At 43.1% G+C, this 23,515-nt stretch overlaps 2 protein-coding genes across 5 annotated transcripts; both read right to left on the bottom strand.

Annotated features, from left to right (window-relative positions):
• Positions 1-844: 844 nt before the first annotated feature.
• LOC114684970 (endogenous retrovirus group K member 13-1 Env polyprotein-like) lies at positions 845-9,557 on the bottom strand. 4 transcript variants are annotated; one of them, XM_037198262.1, is made up of 2 exons: positions 8,630-9,557; positions 845-3,609 (listed from the first exon to the last, which is right to left on the bottom strand). In XM_037198262.1, the coding sequence occupies exon 2, from the start codon at positions 2,605-2,607 to the stop codon at positions 1,606-1,608; it is 1,002 nt and encodes a 333-aa protein (XP_037054157.1). In that variant the 5' UTR covers positions 2,608-3,609; positions 8,630-9,557; the 3' UTR covers positions 845-1,605. The 4 variants fall into 2 exon arrangements, with proteins under 4 accessions (XP_037054157.1, XP_028715356.1, XP_037054158.1 ...); XM_037198263.1 differs by lacking the exon at positions 8,630-9,557 and adding an exon at positions 8,541-8,613.
• On the bottom strand, positions 7,332-8,517 carry LOC114684968 (endogenous retrovirus group K member 8 Gag polyprotein-like). Its single transcript, XM_028859521.2, has one exon. The coding sequence runs from the start codon at positions 8,490-8,492 to the stop codon at positions 7,332-7,334; it is 1,161 nt and encodes a 386-aa protein (XP_028715354.2). The 5' UTR covers positions 8,493-8,517.
• Positions 9,558-23,515: the final 13,958 nt, after the last annotated feature.

Genomic DNA, 23,515 nt, shown 5'->3' with positions numbered 1-23,515 from the left:
ATGTATAAAAAGTAATGAAACAAATTATTTTGTACAACTAATATACATTAATAAAATGACTCATTAAAATATTTTATAAGGAAACAAGAAATTCCAGGCAAGGCAAACACCAGCCACACTAGTCAAGCTGAAGCTCCTTGGGCACCTGGAAGGTGATCACACTTAATTACTCAGAGTCATGAATCCACATCTTCACTATAAGATGACAGAGTTCCAGCCACTGTGGAAAGTGAAGGTGCGGGAACCACTGGTTAATGGGGGATTCAAGGCAACAGCCAACTGAGATGGATCTTACCCAGGAGGAACTTCTGGACTTCATTCATACTCTAGAGACATGCATTCCTTATGCGTCATAGTTGATGGCACTAGTCTTCCTCAGAGATGGTAGACCTGGCAGACACTGGTGGAGAACACCAGCATTAGCTTTATTTTAGTTAGTTTTCTCATCAATGAGACCAATATCTGCTCACAGTCTGCAGGCACACAGTCATCATGGTGGAAAGGCATGGTGGTTGGAGAAGTTTGCTGCTGTGGCAAAAGAAGCCTTCACTTCCCATCCCATCTCTGCTTCCTGCTCTGCCTACATGAGCAACTGCTGATATTCCTTAAATGTTGTCAGTGACTTCCCTGGTGGTCCATCTGCCAATCTTAATGTTGATTTTGCCCTTCTTCTGGCATTCAGAAAGAAATACAGAGTACGTTCATTTGCTATTGTTATTGTAACAGGTCTTCACTGCCGCAGACCACCCAGAGGGAGACCACCACTGCGGGAGAACCAGGGAGAAGGCTCGAGGAGAAGTCAGGGATCGGCGAGGAAATGACAGACAGACACACGATGGATTGATGTGCTGCTGCAGATTTACTTCTGCTAAACCAGTGCTTATATTCTTTTACAATCAAGGAACTTGGCAGGGGATTACATCAGACTGTTAATTTTTACAATTACTCAGAATCAGCAAACTTTTACAATTCCATAGAATCAGCAAAAGACAATAGCAAAAATATATCAATATCTATTTCTGTGTAGACAATAGCAAAGCACTTTAATATCTATTTCTGTGTATCACTTCCGCAGCTTGGAGTTCATGGGGGTTGTTGCTTAAGGGCATGATCTCAGAATTTTGTGAAATCTGTCTCGCGCCAAAGACCACATCTGTGAGATCCAGACTTTTACCAGCCAAGGCTTAACTCACCCTCTATATACTTTTTGTATAATTTCATTTATACACTCATCTATCTTTCTAATTGTCATATACCTTTCTATACCAATACCTTAGGTCTGGCTTCATATTTTCTATGATCTGTTGACTTTCTTCCTTACTATAAAGGCAACAAGGCTTTCTAGTCCTGGCTAGCCTTTCCATGAAAGGCAAATCACTCCAAAGTTGTTTCTTTCCTTCATGATTCATTCTCCCAACACAGAAAAGACATACAGAGAAAAAGCATGATTAGTGCAAACAAGGACTGTCGCCCTGAGATCCTCAGGCCGCATGACGACCGCTGGATGTGGGGAAACTGCCTGAGGTCTCGCTCCAGGAAGCTTCAACCTCAGCCCTTTAGCTGCCAGACTCTAGTACAGCGGCAAGCTTTCAAGCTTTGCTACAGCTACACAGGTGTCACAGCTGTGGGCGTAGCAGTTCCCCCTTTTCTGTTTTTAAAATGAAGCTCGAATACGTCCTGTTGCACCGTTTGTACGGAAGTATAGAGACATTTAATAAGACAGGGGAAAAGAAAGATGACAAACACCATCAATAAAATAAGCATTCCAATGACTATAAAATATTGCAGCCAATCCATCGGATTCAAATCTTTGATTCCCTTTTCTATTTCTGACGCTAGGTCTTGTAAACCTCCTATCTGTAAATGAGCCTGACTCATAGCTGAGATATCTTTCTGAAGTGCATCTAAATCATGAGTAATATCTGTATCTTGCCAGACACCTTGCAGGTGGGCCTTGACCTTTTCCCAAGGCTGAGAAGTATTATAAGGTAATGGAGTAACACAGATGGACTTAAAATTACCATGGCAGCGAGCAAACATTGTGGTCTTGAGGTTAGAAATATCTTGTCCTAAAGCCAAAACCACTTCTTCTAAAACATTAATTTTTGACTCCAATTTCTTATCTATAGCCTCCTGCTCTAGCAGAGCCATAGTAATATTCTTACTAAGAGTATTCACATAATGAGCAGTATGAATTTCTTGAACTAGAGCTGTAGTTGCAATAGCAAAAGTAGTAATTATAGAAATCAATGCAGAAATGCCCAAAATTAATGCAGCAACAAACCGTTTTGGCCGAATCAAATCTCTCAAAGTACTCAATACCTGTAAGGCTGAATTATCATACCAAGGCTCAGGACCTAGTTCTACAGGCAACATGACAAAAGGAGGTCGCCTGACCAGAATCACAGTTCCCAACTCTTTCCGCTCTGAGGAAGTGATACAATTTGTCAATTTACAAGAACTACAAATTATCCGAAATGAATTACCATTTTGTGAAATATTAACAAAGGAAGATTGTGTCAAGAGTAAAGCATTAGGGTAAGATACACAGGCTCGAAGACCAATGGCCTCTGGTTGAGTATGGTTAGGTTTTTTCTCTAGCATCATATTGGCAGCTGCAACAAGCCTAAACAAATCAGGATGTTTTCTAGTGATGTTGCCTTGTTTTGCAAACCAAGTGGGCTCCACAAGGCCTGGAGAAAACCATCTCCTAAGGGGCTCTCCATGTCCCTCAAAGACATACTCATGAAATTTTTCTTTATGAGTATTCAAGTAATCTTTATAAGTCTCTCCTTTGTCATTAGAATTAGAGTAGTCCCAAACTTTAAGCACATCCAACGACCCCGTGGTTCATACCACGCAGCAGCATTAGGAAAGCCACAAGTCAACCAAGCTGGAAACTTGGACAAGGAAGAATCCCAAAATTGATCCTTGTCTCTATATTTTTGAATGCAAGGAGTTATAGGAATAGTATTAACTTGAGTAAAATTATCTCTATACAGTTTGTCTCCTAAAGTTTGTATCTGTAGCTCCCAAACCCATCGCCTACCAGCATTCGCTTTGTCTGGACCGTCAGTCAGGAAGGTTCTATAAGATGTGGGGAAGCAGCCATAAGGCACTTTCCCTTGCAGCGTCAGGCAGATTGGTAGTGAATCTGCTCTGCCTTCAAAATTTATAAGAGAGGAGGAGCTACTTCGAGCGTCAGAATCTTGAGCTCCACCCAACCTGACTGAATCATTTGTCAACACTTTGATGGGTTCCCGATCTAACCATCCCACAGGCTGAATGATTGGGGGATTAGGAACATATGCCCAAAAGGAAACTCCCTGAGCTACTGGTAGCGGAGCAAAGAGCAAAGACAAAAGGGCAGTGAAATAAAATGAAGCGGTGAGAGGTTTTTCTTGCTCAATCAGCAGCTTCTTCGCGTTCCGAGTCAGAAGCTGAATCTGCGACCAAGTCACTTTCGGTTTCTCGCCGCCGCCGAGTTTCATCTTCTGCATTTCCGTCAGCAGCTTCCTCTGTTGCTTTCTCCGGTGGCGCTTGCGCCTTCTTTTCTCCCTTTGCAGGTCGGATAAGGCGATCCGGGATCCAGATAGGGGAATCGGCATCCTGTGGAAAGACACAAGCATACCCTCGTCCCCCGGTTATGAGGACATCCGGTCCCTTCCATGTGCCAGACAATAAATCCTTCCAATACACCAATGGCAGAGGTGTATTGTGGAACTCACGACCCCAGTGAATTAGGGCTGCAGTGAGTCCTTTGTCATCAGTATTAAGATGATTAAGCACAAACAGGGCATGAGATAAAACATGATGAGGAGTAAAGTACCCATTTGAGGCTTGAAGCCTCTCTATTTGTAGCTTCAGATTTTGATGAGTCCTTTCTATAATAGCTTGACCCTGTGGATTATAGGGTATTCCTGTAGTGTGGGCAATTCCCCACTGATTGCAGAATTGCTCAAATGCTTTTGAAGTATATGCTGGCCCATTATCTGTCTTTATTTGTGATGGAAGGCCCATAATCTGAAAACATTGTATGAGATGCTGAACCACATCTTTGACTGCTTCTCCAGTCCTAGCTGAGGCAAAAGTGAAGTGAGAATAGGTGTCCACTGTAACATGGACATATCCCATCCTACCAAAGGAGGAGACATGAGTCACATCCATTTGCCAAATGACATTTGGTTTTAAACCTCTAGGGTTTACACCCATTTTTCGTGGGTGATGAATAGGAGGGCAATGTGTACATTCCCTCACTATTTGTCTTGCTTGTTCTCTTGTTATAGAGAACATTTTCCTCAAAGCAGATGCATTCTGATGATGCATTGCATGACTCTGTTGAGCTTCTTGTATAGCAAAGGCTCCCAAAGAATTCTGTGTTAGTAGATCTGCTATAGCATTTCCTTGAGCCAGTGGGCCAGGTAATTTGCTATGTCCCCTTATGTGTCCCACATAAAATTTTTGTGATCTATTGTGTACCAAATTCTGTAATTTTTGTAAAAATGGTAAAATAGGGGACTTCCCTGATAAAAGAGCAGTTTCTAATGCTGGAAACAAATTAACTACATATTTAGAATCTGTAAAAAGGTTAAGCTCCTGAGGAAACTTCTCAAAAGCTAAGATAACTGCTCTTATTTCTGCTTGCTGTGCAGAGGTTTTCTCTCCTTCCTCTACCCACAGCCCATGTGTCTGAGTGAAAACCGCAGCTCTTCCTGTGGAAGAACCGTCTGTAAAAATATTTATGGCATGATCTAGGGGGCTGTGAGAGAACCAGACAGGAAATACCAGTTCCACATGCCTTGCAAACTCTATTATAGGATGTCTAGGGTAATGATACAATATTTGGCCTGCATAATTTTGCAATGCCAATATCCAATCCTCATTGAACTGATATAAATTTTCTAGTTGTGCCTTATTATATGGAATGATAATAATATGAGGTTCTCTGCCAAATAATTCCCTGGACCGATTGCGGCCTTTGCAAATTAACAGGGAACACAAATATGGATAATCAGCTAACATTTTTGCTTGAGTGTGTGGCAAATGTAGCCATTCCAACACCCCGTCCTGCCAAAGACAGGCAGTAGGTGTATAGGAAGTTGCAAAAATTAGCAAAGACCAAGGTTTTTCATAATTTATCTGTTGTACTCTGGCTTCAGTTAAGGCTTGTTCCACTAATTGTAAAGCCTCAATAGCTTCCTTGGTCAATTCCCGTTTTGATTTTGGATCTGCATCACCATGAAGAATGGAATACAATGGACTTAACATACCAGTGGTAATTTTTAAATAAGGCCTAAGCCAATTAATGTCCCCTAGAAGTTTTTGGAAATCATTTAAAGTCTTTAATTTGTCTCTTCTAATAGAAACCTTTTGAGAAGTAATATAACCTTCTTTAATAATCTGACCCAAATAATTCAAAGGCTTATCTCTTTGCACCTTATCAGGGGCTATTACCAGACCATATAGAGTTAATGCTTCTATAGTTTTCTCTAATATTTTTTCTAGCTGAGTTTTATCTTTATGAGCCAAAAGTATGTCATCCATATAATGAATAAGATACAAATCACGATGTTCCTGTCTTATTTTTTGTAAAGCCAAGTCTACAAATTTCTGACACAATGTGGGTGAATTTTTCATCCCTTGTGGTAAAGTTACCCATTGATACCTCCTAAAAGGCTGCTTAAAATTCTCTGAGGGAACACTAAAGGCAAAATATTTACTATCTGAGGGGTTAAGTTTAATGGTAAAAAAGCAATCCTGTAAATCTATGACAATAATATGCCATCCTTGTGGCACAGCCACTGGTGAGGGCAGACCAGGCTGTAAAGGTCCCATGTCTTTCATGACTGCATTAATTGCTCTAAGATCTTGCAACAGTCTCCATTTTCCTGATTTCTTTTTAATTACAAAGACAGGAGTGTTCCATGGACTATTGGACTCTATTATGTGTCCTTTTTGTAATTGTTCCTGCACCAGCTGTTCTAGAGCCTGTATTTTTTCTGTTGTTAGGGGCCACTGACTCACCCATATAGGCTCGTGAGTAAGCCACTCTATTTTATCTGCATATAGATGTTCTGCAGTGGCCCCTATGAAAAATTTTGATGACTAATTTGGTCTGAGGTTACTAACTTTATATCCATGGAATCTAACATATCTCTTCCCCATAGTGTAAAGGGAAGAGAAGGAAGCACAAAAGGTTGAATCAATCCTTCCCTGCCTTCACTCTTCCACTTTAATAATGCAGTGCTCTGCATAACTCCTGAAGCAGAGCCAAGCCCTAACAAAGAAGCACCTGTCTTATGGACGGGCCAGCTACTGGGCCAATCTGAGGCAGCTATACAGGTCCTGTCCGCACCTGTATCCAGCAGACCCCGAAACTTCCGTCCATTGATCATGATACATTTAAAGGGTCTCTCTCCGAGATCCTGTATCATGAATGCACCTCCAGTGGATCCAAACTGCCCTTGCCCTCGAGCAGCTTTAATAACAGGATTGGGCAACTTAACAAAAGGCAAAAGAATCAATTGAGCTAGCCTCTGTCCTTTATGAATTTGTATAGTTTCAGCTAATGGTTTCACCATAACCTTGATTGTATTTTCTGTATCTGCATCAATAACTCCTGGTAGGACTTCAAAATTCTTTTGATAATTGGAACTTCGTCCAATGACTATTCCCACAGTTTGTGGCAACAGAGTACCCTTCACATTAGTGGGGACCAATGTCACTCCATCCCATTTGGATAATATCATATCCTTAGTGCTAGCAAGGTCCAAGCCTGCACTCTCTGGAGTTGCTCTTGGCAAATCATGAATAGTAAATTCTGGAGCATCAGGGTTTAACCCTGAGGGAGGTGCCCTTTGCTTGGCCTCCTCTCCCTTGGGTGCGGGGTTAGGAGAACACCCCTGACCTAGTTTTTTGTCTCTTCTAGATCATCATTGAAACTTCCCTTACCTAGAGGAGTTCCATCCTTATGAAACTTTGATTTGCACTCATTTCTCCAATGTCTACCTTTTTTGCAGCGAGGGCACAGGCCAGGAACCCCTTTCTGGGTCCTGCTCTGTTTCCCTGCCTGTAATCTTTTTGCATGTGTCCTTCTTTCCCACATTGAAAGCAAGTAGGAGATTGGGTGGCCTTCTTGCCATTCCCATATGTCTGTTTTACATAGGCGCTAAATTTCTGTCCTTTCATTGCTGCGGCGTAGGCCATTCCTTGCACTACAACCGGTGAGGCATCTTGGCATGCTTTTATGTAATCTTGCAGGGTTCCTGTTTTTCTGATTGGCCTAATCAGATCCTGACAGAGAGCATTGGCATTTTCCCAGGCTAACTGCTTCAAAAGAATGTCCGTTCCCTCAGAGGGAGGAGCATTCTAGAAATAGCTTCCTCAAGTCTAGCTATATACTCTGGATAAGACTCTTCAGTACCTTGCCTAATGCTAGCCAATGCTCCTCCTTTGGTTCCCTGAGGAGGAATCTTACGCCATGATTGTACGGCGTTGGTTGTTATCAACTGCAAGATATCTCTAGGTATCTTGGTCTGAGATTGTGGGGTGGTGTAATCCTCTGTCCCCATAAGCATTGACATAGTGGGCTTAGGGCCACGTTTTCTGAGGGATTGTACCACAGTTTCTTTACTTCTGTCTTCATACTCAGTCCTCCAGAGGATATAATCCCCAGGGCTGAGAGTGGCTTTTGCGGTTTGCATCCAGTCATAGGGTGTTAACCAAGAGCTGGCAACCACATCCACTACTTGCAGTGTGTAGGGAGCAGAAGCCCCAACACTCTTTACTGCAGACTGCAATTCTTTTAACACCTTTAATGAGAGGGGCTCCCATACAGGACCCTCATCATCCCATGGTTCTGTAACAGGAAAGACCCCAAAAGAGGCGTCCCCCGTCCTTCGTGCCTCTGCCATGGCCCCTTGGAAGCCAACAGGTGGCAGAGGAGGATGCTTCCTGGGTTTTGGCACGGGCCGCTGACTGGCCGCAGCGCTAAGCACCTCAAAAGATTGGGGATTATCAGAATGATCCCGATGATCATCTTCCCATTCCTGCTCTGCTTGTTGATCATCAAGACCCCAATCACCATTATTGTCCTCTATAGTGCTATACTGCAGAGGAGGAGCAGAGGCAGTGAGCGGCATATACTCTCCCTCTTCTCCTTCCTCCTGGCCTACTTCTGCATAAATAGGGGATTCCCCCTGATCAGAAGCGGTTTCTCTGCAGAGTCCCTGAAACGGGGTTGTCTCTGACAAGAGATCCCTCAAATGAAACCACAATTGAAATGCTTGAGGGGGCAGAGTCTTTTCACCATGAGTCTGTACATATTTACGCATTTCTTTCCCCACTCTCTTCCATTCCTCCAAAGTCAAGGAGCCTTCCTCAACGAACCAAGGGCTAGCCTTTCTTAAAAATTCAATAAACTGTCCCACATCTGAAACTGATGTCCGGAACCCTGATTTGGCTAACATGTGTTGTATCATAGTACCCATCATTTTCTCATTCTTAGTCAATGAGTGCCCCATGATTCCTTGATTACTTACTCTTAACCGGTGATCCTTTACCGGCGGGACTGCAGCTCCCTGGTAAGAACCGTACCTGACTTCTGAGGAAAGAAAAGAGGGAAGATTACCTGTCCTTCAGGTCCCTGTTCGGGCGCCACCTGCCGCAGACCACCCAGAGGGAGACCACCACTGCGGGAGAACCAGGGAGAAGGCTCGAGGAGAAGTCAGGGATCGGCGAGGAAATGACAGACAGACACACGATGGATTGATGTGCTGCTGCAGATTTACTTCTGCTAAACCAGTGCTTATATTCTTTTACAATCAAGGAACTTGGCAGGGGATTACATCAGACTGTTAATTTTTACAATTACTCAGAATCAGCAAACTTTTACAATTCCATAGAATCAGCAAAAGACAATAGCAAAAATATATCAATATCTATTTCTGTGTAGACAATAGCAAAGCACTTTAATATCTATTTCTGTGTATCACTTCCGCAGCTTGGAGTTCATGGGGGTTGTTGCTTAAGGGCATGATCTCAGAATTTTGTGAAATCTGTCTCGCGCCAAAGACCACATCTGTGAGATCCAGACTTTTACCAGCCAAGGCTTAACTCACCCTCTATATACTTTTTGTATAATTTCATTTATACACTCATCTATCTTTCTAATTGTCATATACCCTTCTATACCAATACCTTAGGTCTGGCTTCATATTTTCTATGATCTGTTGACTTTCTTCCTTACTATAAAGGCATCAAGGCTTTCTAGTCCTGGCTAGCCTTTCCATGAAAGGCAAATCACTCCAAAGTTGTTTCTTTCCTTCATGATTCATTCTCCCCAACACAGAAAAGACATACAGAGAAAAAGCATGATTAGTGCAAACAAGGACTGTCGCCCTGAGATCCTCAGGCCGCATGACGACCGCTGGATGTGGGGAAACTGCCTGAGGTCTCGCTCCAGGAAGCTTCAACCTCAGCCCTTTAGCTGCCAGACTCTAGTACAGCGGCAAGCTTTCAAGCTTTGCTACAGCTACACAGGTGTCACAGCTGTGGGCGTAGCACTTCACAAAGGTTAAGGGTTAAAGGTTAAGGTAGCTTAACCCAAACATGGATTTGTAACCTTACAAGGCTCTAAAGGTCAGAAGAACCAAGGGCACATAGAAGGCAGAGATACCGCCTTCTGGGAATCTAAGGTAGAGTTTACTTCCTTACCTCTTCGAGGCTCTAGAGATGTTCAACCTTTGGCTGCCTTTCAGGTCTCCTCTGGCTCACCCTCTTACCTCCCTCACACACTGAGGTGATGGTTACTATTGTGCCACCTTAGCAATCCAGGGGGTCTCCTCTTCCCAAGGTCCTTGGATTAAGGACATCTATGAAGTCCCGTTCCCCCATGCAGAATGATGGCATCACAGGCTTTGGAGTTAGGTTGTGGACATCTTTAGGGAGCATGCCATTCCAAGTCCTTTCTCTCAAACCTACCCTTCCCCACCAACCACTCCCTAACCCCCAGTTCCCTCAAAGTGAGCAGCGGTGACTTCACCCAATGCATCTTTAATTATAGAAAACAGCTCCAGTTCTGATAAATCCCCCCAGTCATGGCAGCCTTGATTGGCATTTTTTTTAAACTTGCCTATTAAGCAAATGCACATTTTAAAAAGGAGGAATAAACAGATGTCTCTCATTAGCAAAATAAGGGATTTTATTTTTCTTCAACTTTTTTTTTCTCAATGCTCATCCATAAATGAGATAAAATGCAGGCTTGAGCTAAATAATGAGTTCTTTAAATTTCCAGACATGGGAAACTATGGGGTTGAGATAAAGGACACCACAGTGTGGCTAGACTCAGGGAGAGGACACAGCTGTCACTTTTAACTTGTTCTGGGATCATGTGACCTTCCAGCACCTTGTTCAAATGAAATGACTTTCCCAAGGAAGACAATCGTGATCTGATGAGGCATAGACTTGACCTTGACCTCACCTCCTCGAGGGATTGACACCTGACTTCCCAGTATTGAGAAAACATTCAAAGACCCCCTCTCACCTTGCTGGCTGGAGACTCTCTAGGTCCCTGCAGGGCGTTCTGTAAGGTGATGGGAAGGGGTGAGAGGGGTGAGAGTCATGCTGGGAACTTCTTAGACCTACCCTTTTATTTGCATTTTAAATATATTCTGAAACAAATGTGAGCTTTCCCATTTCTGGGTCCCTGGAAGTCATCCCCCATGAGCTCTCTCCATAGGAGGAGGGGCTCATCTCCCTCTTATGGCCCAGCTAGGCTAATTCATGGACCACATCTTCAGTCATTTCCATAGAAACATCCTCTTTATCTTTTTCACATAGTTGGACATAACTTTATAATTTTTCTAGGAAAGTCAAATCATGAATTGGGTACTCAGAAATCTTGTCCTGGTCCAAGCTTACACAAGGTTTTGCTTATATCGACCACAACCACACAGGGTCTAACAAGTAGACATCCTGCTTCAGACCTGGATGTTGCAAGTGGTATTTTAACTAATAGCCCCCAAATGCCAACAATATGGTTGGCAGCTAATGCCGTGCGGGAGACTGGATATCATTGGGTAATAACTCAGTGGTTCACAAGAAAGCTCTTCTGGTGGAGAATTGATTCTGAGGGGTGCCAGGTGGCAGTGCAACTCTCACTTGCTTTCAGCTTTGAGGGATCATTGTCCCTGAAGGTATGGCATTACCGATGCTGTGAAAATTCCTTCCCAAAGGAGACATAAGCATCATCTGTCCTTCCTCCTAAGGTCCAAACCACAGCTCAAAGTAGATTCAACTAAAGTTCACCAGGGGGAACCAATGAGTTTAGTGAGCTTACTTATGGAGTGTGGGTAATGAGGTATGGACAGGGCATGAGGTTCCCCAAGGCAACAGCACTGGAAAGTCTTTCCCCAGCATGAATATGGCTTCCCACAGCCACATAGATAGAACCCCCAGTTAATCTCCCCCAGCCTGTATACTCTAGAATCCAAAACAATCTGAAGTTATGACAGATGTCCATGCAAATGGATGGGAGGAGAGCTGAAGCCTCAGGGGATGGTCCAACGACTCTCCACACTCTCCCTCCTATAAGGGGACATCAGCAGGACACGAGGCAACGTCACCCTGATGTCTTGCAAACAGGCCCAGCAGATCTGATGAAGATGTAGCTGTTTGACTTGGAGAGCCTCATCCAGCATGCTTGCTCTGTGTCAAAGCCAGAGTGGAGAGCCTGAGCAGAGGCAGGTGAGAATCCCCACTCTCCCGGAACTCATGTGGTAGTCAGACAGGACAGGCAACAAAGAAACGTGAGTAACGTGAGTGACGTGAGTGACGGTGCTGGTTAGAGAAGTGAGAAAGGGGAGGGAGTGCACACTGAGCAGATGAGATGTGGTTTGAGAGGAAACCATTGAGAAACCCACCCTGAGACAGTGAGTCCCGGGGAACAAGTTCATTTGACAGATGGAGGACAGAAGAGTCAAAGTTGTAACAATAGTTTAGGATGCCCTCATCTGCAGCAGGCACCATCTTAGTTTCCCTCACTAGCCCTTCACTTCACAGATGAGGACAGCAAAGGGTAAATGCTTAGCACCTTGCCTGAGGTCCCAGGGTAATCCATTGTCAGATGCATACACCACAGCATACCCCAAAGCCAGGGTCTCTCTGTTTTCCATATAATGCACAGACACTGAACTTGGCCTGATGGATTCTGCCCATTGGTCAGACGTCTGGGGACTCCTTTAGCATCCCCCTTGCTTCTTCACTAGTATATTGGGGACAATACTAATAACAACTCTGCATCTCCATATGCTTGGGAAGTTTAAATGGGTCACTGAATGCAAAGCTCTACAAAGTGCAGTAAAGAATGTCTTTGCAATTCTTGTTAATATCAGCATTACGATTCCTATTTATTAACTTGAAAGTGTGATGTAAGAGAATTATGAACACAGCTTCATTGAGTAGGAGGCGAGAGGAATCATTGTCCTGCTGTGTCTGTTGACTTCCTATACCCTCTGCATCTCTGTCTATCTTAGCAGCGAAGGCATAAACAAATACCCCCATCCCTACTGGCAAATAAGGGTGATGGATGGGCAGAGTGTGAAAGATGGAGGAGAACCAGTATTGCTGCATCAGTGAAGGAGATGCAACTAGCCCTTTGTTCAAGGCACCATCCAGGACCCAGCAAGACGGCTCAGTGAGTAAAGATGCTTGTAGCACAATCCTGGAGACCTGGGCTTAATTCCCAGAACCTACATAAACGTTGAAAGACAGAACAGGCTCCACAAGGTTATTCTCTGACCCCTACATGCACACTGTAGCTCTAATACCTACTCCTCTCTCTCTCTCTCTCTCTCTGTCTCTCTGTCTCTCTGTCTCTCTGTCTCTCTCTCTCTCTCTCTCTCTCTCTCTCTCTCTCTCTCTCTCTCTCTCACACACACACACACACTCATGCACATAGACTAAATACAAACTTTTAAAATAGTGTAGTTCATGTGCCTCTCTTTCTTACTATTTTGCTATTTCTTGAGATTCCGTTCACAGTGTAGGGGTAGGAGGGACCCAGGACATCAGCTGTGTTAGGCAAGTATAGTATACCACTAGTTGTATTTCTACTCTTTATGATGTGTTTTAATTTACAAGTCTCTGTCTGAACTTTCTGTAACACCTCGATTCACATCTGAGACTTGCTTCGATAATGTCCATGTGCTTCCCTCTTCATTTCTCTCTTAGGCAAAATACTGATTTAAATTCAATCCATAGTTACACAATCAAGCTGAAACGCATCATATTTGAGGGAATGTGGTCAGACAGATGTGAGGCAGTTCTCTGTCCCGGATGCCCACATTTAACGCTACTGTGAATGTGGAAAGAGGCATTATCAGAAGCATTTGTAATTCTCAGCAAATGTGCCCTAGGAACACGTATGGATTCACTAACTAGCTTTCCAACCATACACAATAAGTGCTCAAAATTTTATCTCCAGTTATAAATTAACTCAGGGAATTTGGAAATATCCCACAGTATCTGTGAGCTGCAGAGATCTATGAATTTCAATCTGTCAATATTCACAGATAATTTGGAGACATTTAAAATACACAGATGGGGGAGTTCGAGACATCTGGTTTACCTCTGCCTAGCTTAGCTATGGCACGTGCTCCTGTTTGCTGAGGGAAGCCATGGTGTTCTCACTTGGGGGAGTGTGTCTCCCTGCCTGAGTCAAATTCATTTAACTCAATCAATGGAGTTATTGTTCTGAGGCTGAAATGCCTCCATCTCATACCCTCGCTTTGGCTTCTCATATCATACAAGCATGATATTAGTTCCTCGCTCCGAGTGGAAGATTCCTCCAAGCACTATAAAGGAGATGGAAGAAATGAAAGGAAGCCTCCCCTGTTCTCCCTTGGCATCCTTTTTCATTCAACCCATCACGCCTAAGCAGAATAAACACCACAGGCTTGGGTACAGGTCTGTAACGAACACAGCGCATACTATGTGCTTCCACCCCAGGCATTCTCCTTCAGCACCAGTAGTGTGTTTATTCTTCAAGTCTTTGTGTCCAGGTTCAACTAAAGTGAAAGTGTTAGAGAATTCAACACTCTACAGGGCACAGCCTCCCTCTATAGACAGGAATAATAGGTTCTGTTCATCTTCCCCATTTTGACTTAATCAGACAATAAATACATGATTTACTGCAGGGGTCATTAATGTGAACATGCAAAACATTCAAACTGAGTCTCTGGCTTATACAGGCATCGTGTCACTGCCTTCATTCCTGAAGTCAGAGGGGTGGAACCTAGTGGAGCATAATGATAGGGACTCCAGTGTCATGGCACGTAATCACTGACGACCAGGTCAACCAGGAACATGGCGGCTTCAGCAGGGAGATGGGCTCTGCAAAGGAAGAAACTGCAAATATCAGCTACCTCCAAATCCTACCACCCTGACCCCTAAACGTGGAAGCTATCTCTGATCGCCATGCTCTGTTTACCACCTTGGTGACGAACCCAGAGAGAGCAACATCACAGGAATATAAATAACTTCAAGGAAAGAAGAATGACGGGTGGGAGAATGATAATTCGTGTTGTTTTGTCTTCTCCTTCTCTGTCCTCTCCGCTCAAGCATCTTTCTACTGGAGATCACACGGAGAAATGGCACTCCAACCTTTTTAAGTAGGTGTTCTGAAACATGACCATTATATAATAGGAGTCATGGAATTTATCCTCCGGGGAAGCAAAAAAAAAAAAAAAAGAAAAAAAATCTACTGAAGACTTTACTTACCAGTAAGAAGGGGGATGGAATGGTCATCATCTTTGTGACCATTGCTGTTCTCACCATCACTGTTACCACCACCATCACCATTAGCTTCACCCTCTCTATCACTACCATCAACTGCATTGGCAGCACCAAATCACGATCACCCCCATTTCACCATCAACGTCTTCACAATTACCACCACCACCCCAATCACCACCTAAATTATCATCACCACCGCTGTGAGTATCCCTGACCTAAGGTTCTCATGCTCCTATGACAAGAATGCTACTGATCAAGCCAACTCTCAGACCCCAGGATGACAGCATGGGTAGTGTGTACTCACAATTATTTCCCAGGATGCTGTCTCCAGATTCATTCAGGAAATGTGTCTGAATATAGCAAGGTTCAAAGGGCAGGATTCAATCAGTAGCAACTCCAGGGACTGGTGTGTGGTTGATGATGATTCCCCATTCAAGAACGAATGAATGGAGGATCCCAACTTGACCTTTTTCACTTCCGGTGGGGTAAGCGTCAGATCCTGATTCGGTGGTTGAGAGCCACTGACACTTCTTGTCAACCCTTCCCACAAGTCCCTTCCAATAAGAGGAAATCAGTAAGATCTGTAGGACAGTATGAACTGAAAGTCACTGATACCAGAGGCCGTACCAGTGGGCGGGGCCGCTTCCTTAACTTCAGGGTCTTTCATCACAAACCCACAGCAGCAGATAAGATTTCCCAGAGGCCCCAGTTCCCACTGTCTCCTTCTGAAGATATGTTCCTGCTCACCCTCCCTCCATAACGGCATAGCTCCAGTGTTCCAGCTACAATATTAAATCCTTTCAACTTTTTTCCTATAATTTTCTTTGCTGCTTGATGATTTCACACATGTATAAATGTGTTTTAGTGGAACCCACCTCCCCTTTCCCTCCTCTCCAAGTTCTCCCATCACACTAGCCCACTAATCCCACCCAGCTTTATGAGTTCTTTTGTTTGTTTGCTTTTGTTTCTGATACAGAACCTGGGCTTGCTATGTAATCAAGAACGACCTTTGCTCTTGGTCTTCTTGCCTTTACCTCCTGAGGGTTGTAACTGGGGTATGCTCCACCACACCCAGCTTTTAAACCCTTTAAACATCTACTGCCTGTAACAATTTTAATTTTTTTTTGCATTGATGATATAGCACACTTATTTTGCTCATATCTCCTCGTTGTACCCAGAGTCCCCTAAAGACCACCAAGAGACCAAATCCGATGCAAAAGCAAAGAGTCTTTTTACTATTTCCACTTAACCTGGGGCTCTCTGTCCCTCTGACAGAGAGAGGAGACCACAAGTAGCAGAGAGGCAGGGTGTTTATAGGGAGTAAAGCAAGGGGGGATTGGGGTCTGTCTACAGACTACATAGGAACAGGCTCAGGATTGGTTTATGCGAGTGGCAATCATGTTAGCAATTTTTAATTGGCTAAGGTTAGTTGAGCGTTACAGTTATCCATTTCTGGATAGCCTGGACAAGTCCCAGGCTTTGTCCTTGAGCTGTTATAGAGGCTGGCTGGCCTAGCATATACTGACTGTGGGGGCTGGCTTGGTAGCCCAGGCTTGGTGTGTCCTATCTCCCTGTCCCTGCTGGCAGGGGCATCAGTGATTAATTGTCTTTTTGTTCATGGCCCTCTCAGAAACTGTTTGCTCAGTCTCAGGAAACTGAAATTGAGGCCTGCCTGATCTCTGAGAGAAGACTGAGCAACCTGTTATGGCATCTGCTTAGTCCTTTCACTCCCCTCATTCAAATAATTCAACCCATACAAGGCTACTTTGACTGCATTTTTAGAGCTTAAATATTAGCAGAGATTAGTGCCAATTAACAAGAGAATTGTAGGATCAACAGATTAAACACTGGGAATACCCATGTCTTCAGGAGGCATCAACAAGAGATTTGATTTTGAAAGTGTTCAGATGCAAGGCACAGACAATTTATCTAACAGGTCCTTAAAGGAAAAGAATGTTTGCTATTTAATTAACATCCGGGGATGTGCTCAGGAGAGAGTGCTTGCTTAGTAAGCATGAGGTCCTATGTTTGCTCACCAGGGCTACATAAACTGGGTATGGTGGTGCAGGCCTGTAATCCTGTCACTCAGTAAGTAGGGTCTGCGGGTAATCAAAACACCAAGGTCATCCTCAGCTTTGAGTTTGAAGTCAGCCTGGAAAAATGAGACTTTGCCTTAAAAAAAAGAAAAGTAGGTCTGGGACCACTCCAACTTGTTTTTTTTGTTTGTTTGTTTTTTTGTTTGTTTTTGTTTTGTTTGTTTGTTTTTGTTTTGTTTGTTTGTTTTTGCTTTTTTTGTTTTTGTTTTTGGAGACAGGGTTTCTCTGCGTAGTTTTGGTGCCTGTCCTGGATCTTGCTCTGTAGACCAGGCTGGCCTCAAACTCAGAGATCTGCCTGGCTCTGCCTCCCAAGTGCTGGGATTAAAGGCGTGCACCACTGCCACCTGGCATGTGACTTGGTTTTGGCATCAACAGTGCAGACACTTGCCACCTTTCTGTTCTTCTTTCCAGGACAGCCTCTAAGAAAGGAAGACAGGGCTGAATAGGGGCTTTCTTGTATGGAAGATACCAAAGAAAATATTTCTCAGAATCACCCAAGGATCCCATCTGCACTAATTAATTTTTTTCTGCTGAGATGAAATAAATACCACCACCAGAAAAAACTTTGAGAAGAAAAGGGTTTTATTTTATCTTAAAGTCAGGAAGAGTGGAGTCCAATGTAGCAGGGAGGCATGACAACCCTCAGGGAAGGATAGAGGCAGAAAGATGAGGTCGGTTGATCATCTTTTCATTTGTACACAGGAAGCAGAGAGTGAGCGGAAGTGGGGCAAAGCTATAACCCCTCAAAGCTCAAAGCCCATCCCCGCAATGATGTACTTCCTCCAGCAAGGATCCAACTCCTAAAGGTTCCATAATGTCCCCAAACAGCGCCACCTATTGGGAACAAAGTGTTCAAACATCTCCTTACCTAATGAATGCCTGGCAGACACTGAATCACACTCTTTTTTTTTTTTTTTTGGTTACTTTTGAGACAGGGTTTCTCTGTGTAACTTTGCGCCTTTCCTGGAGCTCACTTGGTAGCCCAGGCTGGCCTCGAACTCACAGAGATCCGCCTGGCTCTGCCTCCCGAGTGCTGGGATTAAAGGCGTGTGTCACCAACGCCCGGCAGTGAATCACACTCTTATCCTATTTCTAGACTCCCAGGCAAAGGGGATTCCTTCATTTGGGCTGACCAGCTCCTAAAGGTGAATGCAGACCTGTATCATCTGTTGTGGAATAATCTTTTTGTACACTGTGGAGATGTGTCTTTGCCAAGGCAGTGCCTTCTGATTGCTTTAATAAGGAGCTGAATGGTCAATAGCTAGGCAGGAAGAGGTTAGGCAGGACTTCTGGGAAGAGAGAGAAGGAGAGGAGTTGAATCTAGGCACTGGGAAGATGCCAAAAGAGACAAGAGAGGAAACAGGACATGCAGGAGAAGAGGAAAAAGCTACGAGTCACATGGATGAATGGAAATGGACAAATTTAAGTTGTAAGAGCTAGTTAGAAACAAGCCTAAGCTAAGGTCGCGATTTTATAATTCATACGTCTCCGTGTCATTTTTTTGTGAGCTGGCAACCCAAAGAAAATTCCATCTATACCCATCCATCACTGTAGCCTTCTAACTTGCTTAGTCACAACCACAGTGATAACCACCGAAGAGCACAGGGCTGTAGATGGCAAGAAAGCTGAACTTGAATGACACTTAATCATGTGGTGATGATGTCATGACCTTTCCACTACCCTTTGTTTTTTGTTTTGTTTTGTTTCTGCTATTGTTGGCTACATCAGAAATTGTCTGTTTGATAAATTTATATACAAAAGCCTCCTTGATTTCTTGGAATCTCACTTTGTTAGGGAAAGACTGACAGAGATCAGGCCCAAAGCTGAAGCAAGTAGTCCAGGAAGGTAATGCTATTTTGTGTTTACACATTGCATTTATTGCCATAGTGATCTCATTTTGACAAGGGATGGTAGCATCCCAGGCATAGCATTACCATAGTTTCAAAAGTCTTTTTTTTTTCCAAACAAATCTAAGTAAAAATCAGACTTTTAAAGTAAATAATAAGTAGCTCATGTTACAGTTATTGTGGCATTTACAGAGGAAATTATAAGGATGTTCAAATACAGATAGGAAGTGGGAAAATGGTACACACGATGATTTGCAGCTGAGAGGAGACAGGAGAGATGACATTCTACAGTGTAGCAGGACCAAGGGACACCAAGAGATGCCTAAGACAGACTTCTAAATGTGTTGTATAAAAATGCCAACCTGAGGCTGCAGAGATGATTCAGTGGTTAGAAGCTCTGACTGCTCTTACAGGGGACCCAAGTTCCATTCCCAGCATACATATGGCAGCTCACTACCATCCATTAACTCCATTTCCAAGGTATCCAGCACTCTCTTCTAGCTTCCACGGGCTTTGGACACACATGGTACACAGACATGAAGGCAAACACTCATATACAGAAGATAAAAATAAAGGTTAAAAATAAATAAAAAATAAAATAAATAAAGACCACTAGCTTGTGCAAATTTTTCTTCTTTTACACAACCTGTTACACTAATAAAAATCCTAAAACACACACTAGCTGGGTGGTCGTGGCACATGCCTTTAATCCCAGCACTTGGGAGGCAGAGGAAGGTGGATCTTTGTGAGTTCAAGGGCAGCCTGGTCATCCAGGAAAGGCACAAAGCTACACAGAGAAACCCTGTCTCGAAAAACCAAAAATAAATAAATAAATAAATAAATAAATAAATAAATAAATAAATACACTGCTACGATTTTAACCATCAAAATACCAGTTACAGACCTGGAAAGATAGCTCAGCAATTAAATACATATACTGCTCTTGCAGATGGCCTGAGTCCAGTTCCCAGCAAAAACATTGGACAGCTCACAATAGCCTGTAACTCTCTCTAGCTCCAGAGAATTAAATACCTTCTTCTGGGTTCCTTGGACTGCATTCACACATGCATAGTTATATACACATTCACATAGTTAAGAAAGAAAAAAATACATCTTAAAAAATATTGAGTTGCTAGGCATGGTGGCACAAAAGTTTGACCCCAACCCTTGTCGGGTAGAGGCAGGAGTATGTCTATGAGTTTGAGGCTAATCTGGTCTACATATCAAGTTCCAAGCCAGCCATCACTTCACACACACACACACACACACACACACACACACACACACACACACACAAACAAAATACATTGAGATGTCTCAAAATTCATCTGACCCAACAATGGTATTTTTTATTAACTGCTGACATGATTCTTTTATTTCCGAAAACAGCCTGATATACTCAAATTCATATGAACCATCCATTGATTTCATATTTAGAGTGAACACAAGAGAAGAATTCTAGGGCTGATATTTATGTGTATATAATATATTCCCATCTGCTAATACACACACACACACACACAACACACACACACACACACACACACACACACACAAATGGCAGGGGCAAGGGATTTTAGGATCTGTAACCCTGAACCTTTCAACCAAAAATGACTTTTAAGATCAATGGTACATACCATTAACATTTTTCTACCCAGAAAAATCTTTTGCTTGACCTTGTAAAATTAAAATAGACTCAAACCTAAGACCTAAAGCTTGACTTTGGGAAATGCTTATGTGAGCAGCATTCTTCTCTGGAGATGTATGACTGATTTTGGGGTCTGCCTAGACAAGTCTCTTTTGGAGAATAGTATGTCATTGGCACCAAACATCTTCCCTGGTCCTCTTTTTTATCAAAGGCCAGTGTCTAGGCATCAGGAACTAGGTAGAAACTGACATTTATTTGTTCTAGTTAAAATGTTTTATAAAATGAACGGAAGGAGGAGGAGAGCATGGATTAACTCACACAGCAGCAGGAGTCTGAAGGACTGCATTTCCCAGCTCTGTACAATTCTTCTAGTTTTTCTTACGACATACACGGCTGCCAGGCCTTCAAACATCAACTCCATTAGCCTTCCAAGCAGGAAAAAAACAATCAAGGAAAAAAGAAAATCTTACTTGGACACTTAGTCCTGCCTGGTGGGCAAATTTTTATTTCCCATAGTTGCTTGTTTTGGTTTCTCCATTTGTGTTTTGCTTCTTTTGTTTATTCCCCCCCTTCTCCCCCCCCCAAAGTAGCCAGTTCTGAATTCTTCCTTTGCCTCATTGGCCACGACCGGGTCACATGCCTACCCTTCACCCAGTCATAGTCAGGGAGGAACTGAATCTCATTTCTGGGTCCAGCCCATGAGGCTTCACTCTCTGGAAGCATGGCGGGTAGCCAGGCAACTGTTATTCACATTTCATGTTCCATTACATTCCACTATGACACTCAGAGAAAGGGACCCTGGAAATGAGATGAGACCCATGCAGGAAGCTGCTCTTGGTGACACAAATACTTTGGGTCAGATCCTTGAAAACTGATCCTTGGGCCCAAAACAATCCATGCCTAATTTATTTTTTATTTGTTATAGTTTCTTTTAAAATTAGCACAAATGTAACCAATTTCCTTGACATTTTGATATGCACTTTTTTAAATTGTTTCTGCTGCCCCTTCTCTCATCTCTCTACCCACATCCCCATTGTACCAGGCTACCCCCCAACACTTTCACATCACATGTGTTCTCTTACCCTCCCACCTCCTCTCTTTAAGGTGCCTCTTTCCCCCTCTTATGGTCCCCTTTTTGTTTCATGAATTGTACCAACACCCACATCCATAAAAATCAGAAGACTGGAGTCCACAATTGAGGGAGAACATATGATATTTGGATTTCTGAGCCTGGGTGACCTTATTTAAATAGTATTTTCCAGTCTCATCCATTTCCCTGTATACATCATAATTGTACTTCTTAGTGGAAGAGTATAATCACCCACATTGTCGCTATCATTTTATCTGTTGATGGACGTCTAGGCTGAGTCTGTCTCTTTACTCTTAGGAATAGAACAGCAATGAATGTGGATGTGCACAGATCTGTGTGGTGGTTTCTGCTAGAGCAGAAGCCTGGGACACTTGCTGTTCTTAGACTTTCTCCAGGCTTCACTAGAAGACCATTCTATCCAGGCCAGATGGAGAAGAGCCCTTGCACTTGGACATTGGATTTGGCAGTTCCTTTGTAAAGGGTTGAGCTGTTCCCAGGGTGACTCGTGCAGAAGAAGGGGCTGTTCCAAAACACCTCCCCTTGTACTGTTCTATTCTTCTAATGAGGGGATCCAAGAGGTGATGATAGAGGCTGAGAATCCATTTCTTTGTAAAAATAGATGAGCCCTCAGGAAGGCATAGTGATCAATTGCTGATTATACAAAATTAACAAGGCACTCTCTGTGAAATGCTTTTTCTCCCAATGAAAACTCTGTTGAGAACCAAAATTAGAAAGTTCAAGAAAACCCTGTGTCATTTTAGTTGATGAGATATTAATTCTTCGTTAGTTATCATTGGAAGTATCAATGGCTTGCAATCAAATATTAACAACAATAACCGTCAAATATGGTGCCCCAGCCCCTTGCATTTCAAATAGAGTTTTAAAACTTCACACCACATTGTTATTTTAAATTACTCATACCTATGTATGTGTCTGTGTGTGGGTATGTGCACATGATTGTAGCACCCTAAGGAGACCTGTAGAGGGCACCACACGAGTGGCTGTGATCTTAGGTCCTCAGCAACATGTACTCTTAGTCATTGAACCATTTCTCCAACCCTGCATGTTGTTCTACTTAATAAACTTTTTATATTACTATATGATGCCAAATTGTCACTGTTTTGTCAGGCCCATCACTATAACCAAAGATTTGTTTAACTGCCTATTAGGGGAAGTGCAGTATTGATTTTTTTGTTGTTGTTGTTGTTTTTCAAGACAGGGTTTCTCTGTGTAGCTTTGCGCCTTTCCTGGAACTCGCTTTGGAGACCAGGCTGGCCTTGAACTCACAGAGATCCACCTGCCTCTGCCTCCCGAGTGCTGGGATTAAAGGCGTGCACCACCACCGCCCCGCTCAGTATTGATTTTTTTTATCCATCAAAATTTATGAAAGATAAGTTTGTACATGAAATATTTTATGTCCTATCTTTATCCACATTATCTGAAATGTCAGGTGAAGGGTATTTGAACTCACGAGCTTTATGGCTCACAGGAGATGTTTGTAGGCAGCAGGTGCTTTCCTGAGGCCCCAGCATGTGTGGGGCACTCCTTATGTTCATGTTGGATTTGCTCTTCTCTCCCACTTCTCTGTCTTCGCTTATTTCCCACGGATCTTACTCCAACATCAATGGTGTGTGGCTGAATGTTGACCAAAGGTCCCTTTGGGGACATCTGATTGGGCACTTCTCTAACTAAAGAGAAACACACATGGAAACAAGACTCTGTCCTTCCTTTGAAGATGAGTGTAGGAAAATGTGGTGCTAGGAGCTTTGGCAGCCATTTGGGGGCAGAGACACAGAGAGACCACACCAGTAAGCTGAAAATTTGAAACAGAAAGTTGGAAAAACAAACAAACAAAAAACCTTGAACGTCTAAAGACGAAGTCAGAGAGTCTCCGGCATTAGCATCGTGGTTGCGAAGCTTCAAGGATGGTGACGGTTGGTTTTTAAATGTCAACTTTGCCACAATAGAATCGCAGGGAAGAAAAAAATCTGAATGAGGGATTTTCTAGATCAGGTTGGCCTATGGACATGTCTATGGAGGA

The sequence above is a fragment of the Peromyscus leucopus genome, chromosome 23, assembly GCF_004664715.2.
Source record: "Peromyscus leucopus breed LL Stock chromosome 23, UCI_PerLeu_2.1, whole genome shotgun sequence".
Classification (NCBI taxonomy): Eukaryota; Metazoa; Chordata; class Mammalia; order Rodentia; family Cricetidae; genus Peromyscus; species Peromyscus leucopus.
The sequence above is the reverse complement of the archived record's forward strand: the minus strand, read 5'-3'. Positions and strand labels throughout refer to the sequence as shown.

Coding starts and splice junctions, on each gene's coding strand:
- LOC114684970 (XM_037198262.1), bottom strand. CDS start 2,607: ATGATGCTAGAGAAAAAACCTAACCATACTCAACCAGAGGCCATTGGT.
- LOC114684968 (XM_028859521.2), bottom strand. CDS start 8,492: ATGATGGGTACTATGATACAACACATGTTAGCCAAATCAGGGTTCCGG.